At 34.9% G+C, this 18,776-nt stretch overlaps 1 protein-coding gene across 1 annotated transcript in view; it reads right to left on the bottom strand.

Annotated features, from left to right (window-relative positions):
- The window catches only part of LOC137407057 (tetratricopeptide repeat protein 14-like), a 48,950-nt gene extending 31,776 nt beyond the window's left edge, over positions 1 to 17,174 (bottom strand). The window contains exons 1-8 of the mRNA XM_068093663.1: positions 17,066 to 17,174; positions 15,176 to 15,433; positions 14,969 to 15,075; positions 12,316 to 12,603; positions 10,305 to 10,399; positions 8,159 to 8,346; positions 6,971 to 7,042; positions 5,354 to 5,473 (exon numbers count right to left, since the gene is read on the bottom strand). Of these exons, the coding sequence (XP_067949764.1) occupies positions 5,354 to 5,473; positions 6,971 to 7,042; positions 8,159 to 8,346; positions 10,305 to 10,399; positions 12,316 to 12,603; positions 14,969 to 15,075; positions 15,176 to 15,433; positions 17,066 to 17,139 (1,202 nt within the window). The 5' untranslated portion in view covers positions 17,140 to 17,174. The remainder of the gene's footprint in view (positions 1 to 5,353; positions 5,474 to 6,970; positions 7,043 to 8,158; positions 8,347 to 10,304; positions 10,400 to 12,315; positions 12,604 to 14,968; positions 15,076 to 15,175; positions 15,434 to 17,065) is intronic.
- Between the last annotated feature and the right edge of the window lie 1,602 nt (positions 17,175 to 18,776).

The raw sequence follows: 18,776 nt of genomic DNA, 5'->3' as shown, positions 1-18,776 counted from the left end.
GTTTTACTTTGGAGAGTACACTTTGCTATTTAGAATAATAAGCAAATCGTTGTAAATGAACGCTGAAGATGTGAGCTCTCCATCAACTTATTGTAAAAATTACCGCAATCATGGTCTATAAAACCAGTGAGATTGATCATAGAAAGGAGAAAAGTTGTCGATGCAAACTAAGAATACTGCAGTTACGGTACAGCCTACAAATTAAAAAAGTTAAGTCAAGTTTTTGCATGGCCAAAGGGTGAGTTTGGAAAGATCTTGGAATGGATTAGGCAATTTACATGTATCTTACTGTTCTTATAACATAAAATCCCTATAACGTAAATGTTCCTGGAATGGATTACTTACGTTGTAGGAGCGCGTACAGCATAAAAGGAGTCAGAGAAAATGGGTTTGCTGACAACGTATTATTTAGAACAACAGCTATATTTCAAGTATAACTAGAAACTAAAACCAAACATAATGCTAAACTCTCCTGTCACTGATACGCTCTCTTGCCACTGCGAGGTCCCGAGAAAAATTCTACAAAAATCAAAAATGTGTAAAGATAGCTCTCATTAATACTCTAAAGTATTTGGAATGAATGTGATACAAATTCACGGTCCGGGGTATACTAACCTGCAGCCAATCTGAGTTAAGCAAAGATAAGTTTTTCTGTATAATTTTAACCTACAAAAACAATTTGCTTAATAACTGCGGGTAGCGAATAATCTTTCACATTAAATGAATAATATTTCAAATGCCATGCAAACATAATCTTACACCAAAAAGGCAAATAATACTTAAAACAGTTCCCAAATTACCATAGAGAGTAAATGCAGCTGGCACTATAACACAATATCTTGCATTATTAAGCTGACATCTATAGCTATTCCGAGCTCCTACAACCAGAGCTGTTATTGACATGAGATGTATTGTTTTTGGAGGTTAACAAGTAACCAATAACAAACAGTGTAGAAAGATTAATTTGAACACAATTATCTAGTTCATGTTTCTCCTAAAACCAAAACCTTTAATGAGCCAATGTAGCACCAAAAATCATCCCTGTTGAATTATTGAATTATTAATAATTATTGATGATTCAAATGAGAGTGACTCAGCTTATTAAACCAATAGCAAATCCTCATGAGTCAGATAAGATATGAATGAGTCAGATAAGATATGAATGAGTCAGATAAGATATGAATAAGTCAGATAAGATATGAATAAGTCAGATAAGATATGAATAAGTCAGATAAGATATGAATAAGTCAGATAAGATATGAATGGGTCAGATAAGATATGAATGAGTCAGATAAGATATGAATAAGTCAGATAAGATATGAATGAGTCAGATAAGATATGAATAAGTCAGATAAGATATGAATGAGTCAGATAAGATATGAATGAGTCAGGTAAGATATGAATGAGTCAGATAAGATATGAATGAGTCAGATAAGATATGAATGAGTCAGATAAGATATGAATGAGTCAGATAAGATATGAATGAGTCAGATAAGATATGAATGAGTCAGATAAGATATGAATGAGTCAGATAAGATATGAATAAGTCAGATAAGATGTGAATGAGTCAGATAAGATATGAATGAGTCAGATAAGATATGAATGAGTCAGATAAGATATGAATGAGTCAGATAAGATGTGAATAAGTCAGATAAGATATGAATGAGTCAGATAAGATATGAATGAGTCAGATAAGATATGAATGAGTCAGATAAGATATGAATGGGTCAGATAAGATATGAATGAGTCAGATAAAATATGAATGTTTTATGATAGTTATCAAATTAATTTTTACATTCTGATTCAATTTTTGCGTTGTTTGTCCATAGTCTATGCTTAAAGATGAACTCACACAAAATTTTGTTGATTTTACTTTTTTCTATCATTTGCAACTGTTTTTGACATTTGAGGTGATCTGACTGCCGGGATATTTCAAGATTAAAATTGATAAAATTTGATCGTGATTAAAATGCTGAGATTAGACAAAAGTGCGATTATGATGTCTATAGTTGCAAAAAGACCGACAGAATAAAGACGCGTAACACTGCAAATTAAACTCAATAGCCGATATCAACTATCGCAAAGATGACAACAAATGATGTCATTCCGCACATTTTTTAGTGTTTTAATCGGGGTCAAGTTTTATTGATTGTAATCTTGAAACATCCTGGCAATCAGATCATTTCAAACATCAAAAAACTTGCAAATGATAGAAAAACACGGATAGTCTCTGATAAATTCTACAAAAAAATTGTGTAAGTCCATCTTCAATACCTCACATACCTCCTTCCTCAGTACTCTTACAAACCTCAGCACCTTTCTCTACTCTAATCACATCCAAACCACTAGTTTCATTCTAGTTAACACTGTGTTCACTGTTAAACATTCAACACTGGGCCCCATCACACTAACGAATATGGCATAACATTTCAAGTCCTTTTTTACTTTCACACGTACGAAGTGCTGCTGTGCTATCAAGTTGGAATGGCTAACTCAATGCGATGCTTATTGGTCAATCAACTTTATACGGACAATAGATATACCCATATATGATTGTTTATAAGCTGACAACAGAAATGACTTGTGAGAAGTCGTTCTCTCATTATTCATTTGCTAGAGACTACAATTAGCTTCGAGGTTTATGTTTCAGACTTGGAGTGTAGTAAGGATGTCTAATCATATCGTATGATCTATTTTAATAGTTTGATATAGCTTACCCTTAGTTGATGTGTTAGCTTATTGCTTCTGTATTGCTTACAGCAATCACCTCGTAATATCTACACAAAAATTCCATATTTTGAAGACATCAAATATCAAAAAGAGAAAAATAGTAATTTCATAGTTTAACACTTTGAATCATGGGCCTGGAATAATTCAGGGAGTTGTTTTCTCATCAGTTCCTCAGCACCTGAGAAAACTCAGCTGTGTAGTTCACGTAGTTTTCTCATACATCTGATTTGGACAGAATTACGAAATCTTGGCTACATTGTGCTTGATACGTTCTTCAGTAAAATTCCTAAGTTTCAAAACGATTGGAGTAATATTTCTTAAGCTATTGCTGAAACGCTGACGGCATACTATCCAGACCAATAAAGATGGCTGCTGACAGGACACTAGTTTCTAACAATGCAATGATTGAAGTTCTTAGTAATGGCGGCTCAGAAATAGACAAAACTAAAAAGTTTCTTCTCATCAACAACAAAAGCTTTACACAAAAACTAGTTGTTTTTTTATTCCTAGAAAGACATACACTATCTATCAGATTTGGGGTACTGCAATCATTGTTTGTTCAGTTGCCTCTGATACACCGCTTCTTTGAGAGAGTGTAAAATAAGAACTCTACTCTACGTGATTTCTGTTTTTTTATTATTGAGTTTTGCAAGCTTGGAGCCTTAATAATTAAATAGTGCAGGATGATATTTAGTTCAAAATAAATTGTGCTATTCAAAGTGTTTTAACAGCTGATGGAAAGTTGTTAATACAGACTAGGAACAGGGGGCCTGCTTGTATATTAGGTTTCCACCGAATGCTGTATTGGTGTTATATGGTTGTACAGTTTTATATCAGGTAGATTAGGCTTCACAAATGATGTAGAACACTCATAATAGTCATTAGTCTCCCACCAAGTCTTCGTCAATAAAAAAACCATATAATTAATTACCATTGGCTAGCTGTGCAATCCATGACGGAAATCAGCGTCCTTGACGTTACCACTAAAAATAATAATAATATTATTGAGTGACACAAGAAAAATCATTAAATCTTATTCACTATATATAGTGTTTATGTTGTTAAGACTTAAAAACTCATTTAAAAATCGATAGAAGCAAGCAAAATTGAGCAGTACAGCTGCGAATTAGATGAAATATAAACATCCAATTCGTCCTTTGAGTTAAGAAGGGTACATACCTTCAGTTTGGATGTTGCAATCCTCAATTGATGACAAATTAAATAAGCTGAAAACATTAAAGTTTCATGGCTGACAGTCGACAATAATTGTCGGTCACCTTCATTCGCTATCATATAAATAGCCATGTTGGAATGCTGTCAAACTCAATAATATCTGGTGGGAAAGCATTGGTTTGTAGTTGATGGCATTCTCTAGCTTCTTGAAAATAACAAATCGGTTTGAACAAATTTAAACTCGTCTCCAGTCGACAAACAAGCCGCAGAGGATGAATAATAGCGTAACACATAAGCTAGCAAGCTTTATATAGGAAGCCTGCAAGCGTATAATTTTTGCAATAATTCAAAATGATCAAGCTGAGAAAGCCTAAAATTAGACACCAGAAATTGGTGTGTACCGTAAGTGCCCAGGAATACAAAATTAAACAGGTTTGCTGCCGGTTTCACAGCGGAGCTCTGACAGTCATGATTAGAAGCGAGGCAGAAAAAATGAAACTCTGCCAGAGTAAGCAACATTTGAGACAAATAATAATCTTCTATACATCTCCTTTAAAGGTTGACTTGTAACAAAATTTACATTACAGTTATTTGGTATCAGATAGTTCACCATGTCTTACTCTGCTGTGTTGTAGGTGCAAAATATGTGGAAATGTGATTACAAGTGATTACAATGTTACAGATTACCATGTGATTACTCTTAAAAGCTCAAAAACGAACAGTTAATCGCAGCCATTACGACGACACTGTAGGTTGAAATCCTCTTCCAAAACGGCTAAAATGGGACGTAGTTGAACACGATGTGCTCCTGTTTACACTTTCATGCAACCTCATTCGTCAAAATATTTTCACAAATATACTTCACCCATTCAATAAAACCATCTCCTTTAATAAAAAGACTGACACTTATTCTTCAGCTCTCACACTAACGTGAGTTCACACCAATACACGTTGTGTGTATATTGATTTGATGTTGTGCCATTTGACTATGTAGCAACGAAGGCTATTAACTTTTTCTGGACACGTACTTCTGAAAGCTGGTATACTTCACTTGTCCTAGAGTGAACACTTCTCAAACAGCAAGAATATTGAAAATCAAATCCTCAAATGAAAAACATAAACCATAGGATAAAAAGGAGATAGGCATTATAAGTTATATCATATATCAGACGATATTCTGGAAAAATCTAAAGCTTTGATCACCATATCGATCGCAAGTTCACAAGTTTCATATGAAATGAACTCATTAATGATGGCTTCTTATATACAAAACACTCTTATCCTTTATGAATAAGAGTGTTTTGTATATAAAGATATAAGGCCCACCAAAATCCATAATATACCAAGAATGCAGTTACCTGGCACAAAAATTATTCGCACGAAATAGAAACTTGATATCCACTTGACGATGCAACGCTGCGCAGTAAGGTTAGCAGAAGAGAATACTCACAAAGCCCCTCTGGCTACCAAAGCTTCAACATTGTTCATATCAGTGTCCAGAGCTTTGTTATACATGGTCATGGCCTCCATTTGTTTGCCTTCCTTGTAAAGCTTGACACCTTGCACAACGCTGTATATAAGTAAGAGAACCAAATAATGAGATTGCAGTTTGTTGGTCAGGATTTGCAGTCTCTGTTATGTGACAGCCATCTGAAGGCCTAGATACATACCGATGAATGCAGAGCCAACATGTGGAGAAGATATATGCTATGGCTAAATATGAACATGGGTCATGTTAGTAAATAGATTGACCTATGAGACTGGGTTCAGTTGTGTGAAGGTCATGACATCCTTGCTTTACTTCCTATCAAAGTATCGGCTAATCTTTACTATAATAAGAGCGGTGTCCGTCTGAAGCCACACTATAGCCTGGCTCCCGTATCGAATGCGAAACCCCAGCGGTAATCTCGCCCAGCAAAACACTTGGGGCACTAAGCTCGGTGAATAATGTTCACATAAAGCTGCGCCGCTAGTGATCGCGTAAAAATGGCCGCTAACCATGCCGTCTCAAAAATGCTGAGCTTCACATGTACAGTGCATTTTGGGCGCTGAACTCTTGCATTGAACGCCGGCAACTATCAGCCGTACTCCGCATGTAGATTAACATTTCACCGCTGATAGGCCTGCGGTGCTGTCGCCAGTGCTTGCGGCGTATATGAGAACTAGGCTTGAGAGCGTTAGGAAAAAAGATCGCAGCACACGGAAATCAAACAGTTTTTCGAAATCCCAGCTAAGCACACTACCATTTGCACCACTTGACCGCCTTTCTCCATCAAAGAATAATTGTGCACATACCTATTACACACGATGATCTCTCACAACGTACAAAACTGCATCGTACAAGCAGATATAAGAATAAAGGTGCCACAGCTGACTAAAATGAGAGTTGTCTACTCATTGCTACCATCTGCACCACTTAACAACCTTTCCACATTTAAGAATAATTGTGCACACACTTATTACAAATGACGATCTCTCACAGCGCAGAGGACTGCTAGTGTACTAGTAACTATAATGCAATGTCAACACTTTGTGATAGACCTGCATCAGATGAGAGCGAGATGTGATAGCTGTACAAAGATTTTTGTACAGTTGATATATTTTTACAGAAAAAAACGCTACTCGTCAACAAATAAATTAGCCAAGTCCAAAAATAATTTTGGTTCGTAAAATCAATTGAACTAAAAAAATCTTTACACAAGTTTATTGCGTGAGAAATTATCTAAAACATGAATGGTTCCGATTCATACTGATGGTATTCCCATAACTGTCATAAGCGAGAATGTCTTTGTTCATACATAAATGTTTGTGTCAAGCCGTGATTTCGGTCGCAAGAAAATTTTAACAAACGAATAAAATAAAACGAAGATAATGCTCATTGAGAATCAATTGGCTGCACAAACAGCGCATTTTCTCAGTGTGCGAGTGTGTTTATCCACCCCTTAACTTAGGGGGTGTTTATACACCCCTCAACTTAAATAAAGAAAAAAATAATATCATGGCAGTGAAATAATGAGCAACCATTTACAAGCATTTATTATACAATTGGCAAGAGAAAAAGGCTTACCTGCGTAAGGCATGTGCCCGTGACTGTCTCTTTCTAAGAGCTATGGCTGTTTCACTTGGGTCTATTGATTCTCTATCAAAGTGAAATAAACATCTTAATATATGTCAGTCAGTCTGTCAGTTATTCTTATGCTGGAATGTCTGACAGTTGTAATTTACACAGAGAAGCTTAACTGTCTCATCAATATGAGCATGAACAATCATGGGTAACAGTAACTAGCTGAAAAGTACAAAATGCATTTTATGGCTAAACAGGGAGGAAAGATTTTGAGGTATTGACATATGTAGACTTTCCATTTTAAACAAGCGAAATTTATCTCATGAAAATATAAAGTACAATTAATAAACATTAAAACATTTTAAAATGAACATAAACTACTTGCACCCTTAAAACCTTTGTCAATAATAAGAAGAGAAATGTGACACTGAAATGGAACATATCTTTGCACATTAAAAGTTGCAAAGACCAATAAGTAAGTAACAAGTTTTGTAGCTGGCTTAAAAAAACTGTTCGTTTAAATGTTACTACTGTTGCAATCATGGATACATAGAAACATATTGATAAAAGTTGAACATAACTCTGTCTAAATTCGAACACTTAGATGAAATAAAAAAATTCTAGGTATGAGAAAGTAAATGGATTGACGCATGCAGACCATAAACAATGCTTTTTGCGGACTATAGTCGCGCCTGTTCAACCCCAAAGACACAAAGAGGTGTGTATAAGCATTATATATGCTATATACGTATCATATATTATAAAAGTAATGGTGAGGAGGCGTTACAGCAATGTTACACATTCCACTAGCCCTGGAGGCATTAAATTTCTCTGTGTTAAATGTGTGCGTTGCCTTTCCAATTCCTCAAACCCAACTTTGTTCCAATTAGTTTTCATTAGATGAGCACTGCAGTTAGGGCTGTTTAACAGATGTGTTGACTGTAACACTGCAGTCGAGGCTGTGTAAAACAGGTGTTGACTGTAGCAATTTGTAACAGAAGTGTTGACTGTAGCACCGCATTTTTATAACTAGCCTGCAGAGATAAGGAGTCGTGCATCTAGTGAAAATGAACAGATAATTCCAACATTTGTTCATGATCGGTGTGTACATTCCTACTATGTACAACAAGCTCTTCTTGGTAATACAATTCACTAAAACATGATTGTATCTACTGCATATAGAAAACTCACTTTCGAACACGTTCGAGCAAAGAGCAGTTGCTGAGGTCATGCCTGAGTCCGAGAGGCCCGGTCATGCGAGTGGTGACCCCTTCACTGTGAAATATCGTCTTGGTCAGAAGAATCTGACCGTAAGTGAGATCGCTGGAGGTACACATGGTCTTATAAGAAGGAGGCAACTCCTCAGATCTAATGAGACCCTACATTTAGAGAGAGATTCATCACTCATTCTTCTAAAGCCTAAATAACCCCAAGATCTATGATGAATTTAGTGAGATAGATAAAGGGAAGAAAAAACCAGCACCATGTTCAGACAAGCTACATGCTGTGATATACCCTCTAGTTGTGACTTGATGACCATTTATGATAAACACAGCTACATGCTGTGATATACCTTCTAGTTGTGACTTGATGACCACCTATGATAAACACAGCTACATGCTGTGATATACCCTCTAGTTGTGACTTGACCACCTATAATAAACACAGCTACATGCTGTGATATACCCTCTAGTTGTGACTTGACGACCACCTATGATAAACACAGCTACATGCTGTGATATACCCTCTAGTTGTGACTTGATGACCATTTATGATAAACACAGCTACATGCTGTGATATACCCTGTAGTTATGACTTGATGACCACTTATGATAAACACAGCTACATGCTGTGATATACCCTGTGGTTGTGACTTGATGACCACTTATGATAAACACAGCTACATGCTGTGATATACCCTGTGGTTGTGACTTGATGACCACTTATGATAAACACAATTACATTCCAAATTAATAAATAAGTGAGCTAGAGAACATTCAAAACAGATGCAGTAGGAATTCCACTTAGAAAATACCTAACATATGAAATTTTCAAATAATGAGATGTCTTTTCGTAAAAATATTGCTTTACAAAAGATGCTTCTAAACACGGTTTGAAAGTGGCGCGCTTGAGCTGTTCTGCCAGTGGCTGAGACCTAGCAACTTCTAGCCATTCCATTGGTCAGTTTGTTTCTCGTCGGTGAATACAATGTGTCTCACTCATTTCCAGTTGCTAGTGAAATTCAGTGAACATTTAGCCTAGCGCAGTCGGTCAAAGCCAAAAGTAAACAAACATACTGTATGCAGTTTTTATGCATTATTTCTCTGTTCTTTCTTCTTTCCATTTGTAATTTTATGTATTATGCAGTAATATAATTCTAATGTATTTTTTACCAGTTTTAACCACTATTTATAATTTATACAGAGATTATGTCTGAGTTTTATGGGGTGCGGAACAGATTGATAGGGTAAAATTTGTTTCTACTTATGACATTTTCTGCTTATAAAACAGCATCCGGAACGAATAACTTTCATAAGCAGATTTTCTATCGTTCATTGATTGGTTAGTTTATTATAAATAACAAACAAAAATATTAACTTAATTGTAGCTGAGTATGTTATTAACTCCTCCACTATGCCTTATGAGTCTCTGCTACGTGTATAATCAGAAATAAGCCATTGTCTGCGTACAGTGGCCACAATCACTGTAACAGAAAAACAACTGGCTGCGATTAAACTAAGTAAACACAAGTCATACACTGTTTCCTCCTGTTACAGAGTTATTTAAAGAAAGTTGTGAAAAAGTGGCAAACATCAGGATTGTCGTTACTGTAGTAAAATCATTCATGCTATGAACCTTACCTACATAAATACATTACATTATATTTAGAGACTGCATGCAGCTTAAGACTTGGCTGTTAATCGATATGAATAAGGCTATGAATTTATACACTAACCATAAAGAATAACAGCATACCATAACATATATGTACATTTAAATTGTAACTTAGTATCACCTATACATATGAAGTTCCTATGTACATAGAAAAAAAATTTGCGTATAGATTAATTGATACGGGTAGGTTATATATGTGTAGGTTATTTAGCGTATACACCCCTGTGTATACGTTTTTTTAAAGAAGAGACAACTCCATATTCAAAGTTATCCACATAATAATATCTGTTGTGACACAGGTCAATGGCATGGATTTATGTGATTTAGGAGTTGGAGTTGTTGCACATCCATCAATTAGCTAGCAGTCTAGTAAACAGATAGACACCAAAACCTTTGATACGAACTCTAAGATAGTAGAACCAACAGTGGTCGCTAGCCATACCAGCTTGACATGTCCTTGCAGGTTGAATGGAAGATCTCTCTCCACAAGTGACACTTGAATATCCTCACTCGCCTCCTTCAGCCTCACCACCACCCCTATCAAAATACATGTTGAGAGAGAAAAGGTCCACCTAAAGCCTTAGTAGATCAACATAAAAACAAAAAGTGGACAGGAAAGAAACGCTATTAGCTCAAACTCCTGCTACGCAGATTGATCTCAGGCTATCGAGATTCAGGAATAGCCACATCATAACATTTGCTTTAAAAAAATAACATTTGGAAAAATCATTTCAAGTTCCATTACATCTCTGCTGACAAATTACTAAATTAATGAAAAAATATTAAATAAACTTTGACTTACGATCAACTTAACATAAAATTTTTTAAACAAGCTACAAAAAAGTTGACAACTACTTTTCCGACATACGAATTAATTTCCAACAAGATGTACAAAGTTTATCGAAACAGAGCTATATTATTAACCAATAGATATATTTAGAGTTCCTGTACATGATTTGGTTGCAACGTGCTCAAATTACACTACAAATGTATCATGTCATTTTCTACGATTATTGACATAATTTATTGCAAAACACGAGTGCGAGTGACAGTGGTGGTGAGAGAAGGAAGACTGTGCTTTTCCTAGAGATGAAACATGTAATAGAGAATCATGAGCAAACATGATTAAGAACAGAGTTCTGAGTAAGTTTAGCCTGTGTGCGTAGTTTTTTAGCCTTAGAATACATGTAGTTATCAAACAAATTCAAAACCAACTTCAACTTGCATTCTAATTTTTTCACTAGCCAGAAAGAGTTTTGACTGAGCTGACTCCAAATGGGAATTGTCTTCTTTACGAGCTGCTATCCGTGTCAAGCAGATACCTTTATGAATAGTTGATCAATGTGCATGATTCTATTATTGTCTCATTTATATTGATTTACCGCTAAGGATAAATGAATAGGTGTGAGAGTGAAGTGAAGGAGGGAGAGAGTGAAAGCGATAAAAAGCCTGAAACAAGTAAAAGTGGAGAGACTGGTCATACTAAAAAAAATTAAAAAATATCTAATATCAAGGCCAACAAATATATAAGGTCTGTTAATTTAAACATCACCTAGTTTAAGATAAACATACTCTGTATCCTTATTGCGGTCTCTAGCTAAACATCACGCCTCACCTGATTAACCAAGGCTATAACTCAATTCACTTGTTTTTAAATAAACGGTCCTGTGACAATAAAAACCTCCTTCCATTCATTATAAGTTAATTTATTTTGCTTTATACATATAATTGAGTACTCACCCTTAGTATTGTATAATGGATTTGCTCAAAGATGAACTTGCACAGAAAGTTAGTAGATTTTATCATAAAGTATTTGGTGTTTTTCTATAATTTGTAATTGTTTTGGATGTTTGATTTGATCTCACTGCCAGGATGTTTATAGATTAAAATCGACAAAACTTGATAGTGGTTGAAATGCTCAGATCAAACGAAAGTGAAATTAAGACATCTGTAGTTGCAAAGAGACCAACCGACAGAATAGTAACGAGTAACGCTGCAACTTGAACGCCGATATCAACTATAGCAAAGATAGCAGCTAGTGACATCATTTAGCACATATTTTACTTCTGAGCATTTTAACTGCGATCAAGTCTTGTCGATTTTAATCTTGAAACATCCTGGCAGTCAGATCACCTAAAAGATAAACAATCGCAAATGGTAGAAAAATACTGATACTTTCTGATAAAATCTACTAAAGATTTGTGTAAGGTCATCTTTAAATACTATATATGTATATTTATTGGAAGTTGTTATAGCTAAGTTTTTGAGGTACGGAACATATTAAATGGAACACAGTATATTTTTACAAAAAGGTTTGTCAAAGGTCTGACATTCAGATGAAATATTGGAATGAATTAACTTCGGAGGTCAAAGTTCGATTGTAAAAATGCACAGGAAATCTCAAATCAAACATTTCAGCTTTAAATAAACTGAACTCTAAATTGTACACTAACCAACAACTTTGTCTTTAACACTGTAAATATCAGCGACTTCCTTCTTTTGACTGTAAAGCAACTCAGGAATGTCTCTTGATGAACAGTAGGCAGGGATTTTCAGTTGGTCTATCTCTCGGCTCTTCCCGCAGGCGTAACACAACAACACGGTATGAAGACCGGAGTTGCCAACAGACATGACCGAGCAGCAGAAGACATCACCAACTTGCACCTCATCGATGAACCGATCGCGCTGGAGCCACGGGCTTCTAAACATGAGCATCGAGTCCAGAGGAGGCAGGAAGTCATCTGCGTGCAAAAGAATACGTGTTGGCAAAAGATTTTAAGGAGTGCATGTATTGGAATTCTCAAATATATTAACACCGACTTATATTACATTGTGCAGATACTACAACCACGAAATCCTTCGCCTAAAAAATGCAAAGAGCCAAAAGCATGGCCTATACCAGCTTTTGTCCCATAGTAAAACGTGTTTAAACCATTTTGGAACCGCTGGGCGGACGAACTTCCAGCAAGTTTGAATTTTTAGAGAGAACTTGTGATTTCTGATGGCATCGGTTATGCTCTTTGCTGGCTAACGTTTCTCCTAAAAGCTCTTTAAGCCTACTCTACTCTCAGCATTTCTTCAAGGGTAAAGAGAACCACAAATATTCCTATATAACCACACACAAATTCGTAGAGAATAAACCAAAACATTTTATATAGCAAACTAACTGTGACTGGTTGCATCCTTTCAACAACAAAAATTAAAAAGTTAATTATTTAAAAATTATTCATGCTAAGGTTGGAAAAACTCATAGCAAGTTCAAATATACTAAATTTTAAACTATGGCAAACGGTATTTCATAAGAAGCATTTTCTATTTGGTTAGATAAAGCCACCACATGGAAACTCCACCAACTAGCTAATGTTTTGGTTAAGCGGTTACTGTATTTCATTGTCCTGTATTTCTGTATAAAATATTTATTACTGTATTTTGCTACTGTATTTCGCTATAGCAAGGTTGTGGCATCCCACAACCTTTTCGTATTACACATAAGTAAACATTTCATCCTCCGCTAAATTTAAAGGCATTTGATTATTAAGTTATTCTTCGATTACCACCAAATATTCCACGTTTATGACAATAGACGGAAACCCACAAATACTAAAACAATCATATATCAATATATAGTTTCAAGTGTCTTGTACCAAATCATGTGTATATGATGAAATATGAACTATAACTCAAAACTCAAAAAACAAACTATAAATGTTTTATTCATTATTATTATTATTCATATATTATTTTTAGTGGTGAAACGTTACTCTAAGTACATTGGCGACTTGATATAGTAGTGAATAAAGTAGCAAGATAAAAGCCATGTACCAAGTAGCTTTACTTTAAACCAAACTGCAATCTATATAAATGTATTTCTCAAAGTTTGTCTGTGTGTCTGTCTGTGTGTCTGTTTGTCCAGCTATGGCTACTAAAATATTGGAATTAAAAATCTGCATATTGATGGATTTGAACTCACGAAGATTGCAACCACAAGTTTTAAATCCACGCACTCTTCCACTGAGCTATAAAAGGGATATTGATCAGAGACATCAGACATCAGAGACATTGATCAGATATTGATCATATACCGTATAGCGTATGCACACGCTAAATGACGTATATTTTAGCATTTCGCCCAAGCGTTACGATGCCTACGTTATAAAGTATTTTTCATTTACTCTAGGAAACACGCCGTTTTTTCATTATTGCGAATTTTTTTGCCACATGATGTGAACAATAAATTCTCTCAAAATTATAACTTGGCAATTTGTGTACTGACTATATACGTTATTAATAGATATATATTGCTCGCCATGGCGAGCTCAGCGGTATCCGTCATGGTAAAAACCGATTCGCAAACGGATAAATTATACAATTTCGGTGAAGAGTTTGAAGTTTACTAAATTACATACTAAAACTTCTTTCAAGTATGTGTTTAGTAAACTATAATCATTTAAGTTAGATTCAGCTCTATGTTACACATCTGTCTCGAAGGTAAAAACTCTGCACGTGGTACATTATCTTGCAGATCTTAATCACAAAATGTACTAAAGTCTTTGTAGGTAGCTATAGTTACTAAGGATAACATATTATTTTGTTACTATTTTTTAATGATGATGATTTTCACCAAGAGGTGATAGCATTAGATAATTACTATCGGTTTCTATACCCCTCAATGTACGTCTATAGCCTACGATATTTTTGCATGCCAAACGAACTAAACTAAAATCATACAATTGTATACCAAATAATTTTTCATTGTAATCATAGCAAAAACAGACTATATTTAGCCATCACTTGCTAATAATTTCACATTTATATTTAAAAACCTTTACATTTTTATTTTGCTTCCTAATTTATTTCAACGAAACACTTCTTTCAAGCTATGAAATTTTAAACTTATGGTTGTTTGAAAAAGTTTGAAAACCTTTTTTTTCCTAATTTATTTGAACTACACAAAAACACTTTTCTCATGACATGAAGTTCAAAAATTAGAATGGTAAATGTTGTATAAGTTAAATGAAAATAAATTTTCTGCCCAAATACTTTTTTATTACTCGGGAAATGCCGGGCATTCACCTAGTTATGTACAACATCTAAAAATAAACACACCTGAGGTGAAAGGCAGTTGGTGGCTCGTGCTTGTAGCATCATCTTTGGAATCTTGTGAGATCCTGTCCGTCAACTCAGAGAATTTTTTTATTATGCTCTCTAAATCTCTGAAACGTACATTATATTAACACTTTGTTTTGAATGCCAGAAAGACAAGTCAACAAAAAATATTTTTTAAATGAGATGACATGAAAAATACAAACTCACCTGGCTTTACGGTCAGCAGCTTGAGTTTTGATCTGAAAGGTGTCTGAGCTACATTCCGTCAATATTTTTTGAGAGCTGGAAGACGGTGATGAAGTGACGAAGGGCGTTGCAGTATCCAAATTGGTTATGCGTTCAGGAAGACAATGTCCGGGTTGAACATTGTCGTGTAATGGTTCCGCATCTCTCCCACCATATAACATGAGATCGGTTTCATCTGGTATGAACGAACCTTGAGCATTTTCTCCGGCATACCTATCACTGCTCAAAATAAAAAGGCAGCAGCTAAAGTTACATTATCTTTACATGCATATTATCGTAACATTAGGAATCGTAACATTAGCTACAGAAAACTATTCCTGTTCATGTAGTCAACAGTGGCTAGGATTGAAGCCTAACCTTGTATACGCAAACAAGTCGTGATCAACTGACTGCGAAGGCACTTAAGATAGCACGATTCCTTTTGAACTGAGTATCATTCTGGAGCTCCAGGCTTGTAGAACTCAATAAAAAGCAATTTTTTTTCACACACTCTCAAAGATGTACTGTTTAGAGGGAACTGAAACAACAATGGCTGATGTACACCGAGTCTGATAGAGCGTGTATACTTTTTATGAATAGAAAAACAGATAGTTTTAGTATAAAACTCTTGGTGCCGAGTAGAATCTTTTTAATTTTGTCTATTTTTGATCTTTTGTTACCAAGAATTTCAATCAGCGTGTCATTTAAAATTAATGTTCCAGCAGCAGCCATTTTTCATTTCTCTGTTGGTTAGAAGTGCACTCGGTATTTCGGTGATATCTCAATAACTAATAATCTAATCAAGTCAAAACTTCGCAATTATACTAAAAACATATTACGCACAAAGCAACAAGTATTTTGCAATCTTAGGCAAACAGGAAACGCAGAAAAACAAAGTGAAACTACGAAACCGGGTTTACTAAAGCGTAGAATCAGGTGGGAAAACATCAGCCTGAAAACATCTTTGAGAGAACAACTATCTCGGGCACAGACATCAAAATCCTAACATACCATGTCTAGTTGGATCGAATATATGATGCTACCATGAAGTAATGGATCAGGTACAAACTCAAAGTAAAATGTAAAAATACAAAAAGTAATCTTTACTATAAAACTGGATCAATAGGATCTATAGATTCAATAGATCAATAAGATCTATAGGTTCAATAGATCAATAAGATCTATAGGTCCAAAGAGACATAAAACTGCCTCATTTAATTCTAATTATGAAAGTATCAGCTGCAATGATCAGTTTTCCCATCGCAAGAGGTAAGTTGTTGAAGGTTCTATTGAGGTCATTTGTATAATAACAGGTAAGAGTATTTGACCAATCAAATCCTACAATTATAAGTTATGCGCTGAGATTGGCCAATTCTATATTTCTATTATTACACGTGAAATTACAAATATAACATCGCCCACTATTTATGTATATGCTGTAGAATATAACATCGCCCACTATTTATGTATATGCTGTAGAATATAACATCGCCCACTATTTATGTATATGCTGTAGAATATAACATCGCCCACTATCAATGTATATGCTGTAGAATATAACATCGCCCACTATCTATGTATATGCTGTAGAATATAACATCGCACACTATTTATGTATATGCTGTAGAATCGGCAACCTTGAATTTTTAGGAGGTTCTTGCAAATAGAAAACATGAATAATTTTGACTAGCTATTGCATTTACTGCATAATGTAACAGGATATTGTTACATTTTGAGTTGAACAAGACTCGCTGTGGAACTCGTGCATTTCCAATAAGGCTTAAGCTAAAAGCCAGAAGATGTCATTGAGTGTATAAATAAACTGGCACTAAAATTGTATGTGCAATAATCATATTGTGCTTGAATTCCTACCTGTGTTCGGTCTTATTGTTTGAATAAAAGGGCTCCCTGAATCTCTCATTTAATGGCCGTCGGCCAGACGCCATTTAACCAACCTTTTGTAGAAACCACAGCATCAGAGAGGTTTTCGCATCTGTGTAAAAGTAACACACAACCAGCTTTCACAGTAGCATCACATGATACATGTAGATTATATTAAAAATAAAAAAAACTCCAAACCTTTTTGAGATATTCAGGAATATTAAAAATGAAGTTTGCAATGACCAATATATTTTTGCTGGGATTTATAAAAAATACGGTAAATTATGACCTAAAATATTAGTAAATGGACAGAAAGGTATTTACAGCAACGAGAGAAATCTTAGCTCAAGTTTTTTAGCATATGTTTTTGTAAAGTATAAGAGATCATCTGACACCTAGCAGTCTAATTGTGAAAGCCTGTTAAAACTTAAATATAGTTTACTGTTGAAACAACAGAAAGGAACAAAGTTGTCACCAGCGAAGATCTCTTTAACAATCAAATAAAATCCCTGCGTGGTAAAGTTTTCATGACTAATACCTAACAAACGATTATACCAAACCTTGTTCAACTTAACCACTTTGACATGTTGATATTAATCAGCAGAAATGAACAACTAACAATAAACACTTTAATGATTTTGCGAATCAATGGTAACTACAACTTTAACTAATAACTAAATATTATTGCAAAAGCCTGGCATATTGTTCAAGCAAATAATGGACATAAGGTGATGTACTCATTTCTTTGACACTAAAAAGGCAATAAAAAGTATTATTTAGAGAAAATGAGACAAACGATATTTAAAAGTTGACAGATGATTCAGGACAAATACGACACTGAGGCGCATTTAAAAATGAAAACAAAAACTGACAGGACTTCATACACTGTTAACAGATGCTTAACTAAGATTTTTTTCGTTCGCTGCGGCAGAAAGTAAATGGAGAAACCAATAGAAGTAGTGTCAGCAGCTTTATGCCGAATACAGATAAATGTCAGCTCATAGATTAACTTCTAGATCTACCATGGGATGACGCGAAAACAGTCTAAAACTTCGCTTCACTAAATTCAAAAAAATATCCTTTGGAAATGCATTGGATGTACAAATACTACTTTAGTGTGCAAAGGTTTAAAGCAAACTGTAGGAAGGTTGTAAACCAACTCAGCCATTCAAGTGTTATTGTTCCAAAAAATACACTCAGTTAAAAACAGCAAAAGGCAACTAACTAGGGCCCGGATAATACTCGGTTGGCACGTATAACAGGGTTGGCACAAAAATCAAATGATTCAAACTGATTTCATCAGAAAAATAATCAACTTTTTAAATTTTTTCATACCGTCGCAAAAACAGTGTTTCTTGACAAACAACCTTGTTTTGATCTTGTGTAACAAATCTTTGACAATATCATATATATATGAATCAGCAAGTTAGTTAAAGATAATTGACTGCATGTGTAGTACAATGCTACATAAGGACTTTGGAAATTAGGACCCATGAGTTTATTTCGTGAACCTCAAAAGTATAATTAATTGTGAGGTAGCAACTGTATTTTGTAGTTTTCCATCACTACTCTGTTTACTAAATAACATTAGGATATCAAACTGTTTGCTGCAATCAGCAAAAGTGCAAGTACTATCCACTTTCAGTTTCTTTCATTCAAAAATAAGAAACCGGCACTGGTACTGAAAAGACTGTCAAGCTGG

The sequence above is a fragment of the Watersipora subatra genome, chromosome 10, assembly GCF_963576615.1.
Source record: "Watersipora subatra chromosome 10, tzWatSuba1.1, whole genome shotgun sequence".
Classification (NCBI taxonomy): domain Eukaryota; kingdom Metazoa; phylum Bryozoa; class Gymnolaemata; order Cheilostomatida; family Watersiporidae; genus Watersipora; species Watersipora subatra.
Note: the sequence above shows the minus strand (reverse complement) of the source record. Positions and strands in the feature narration are given on the sequence as shown.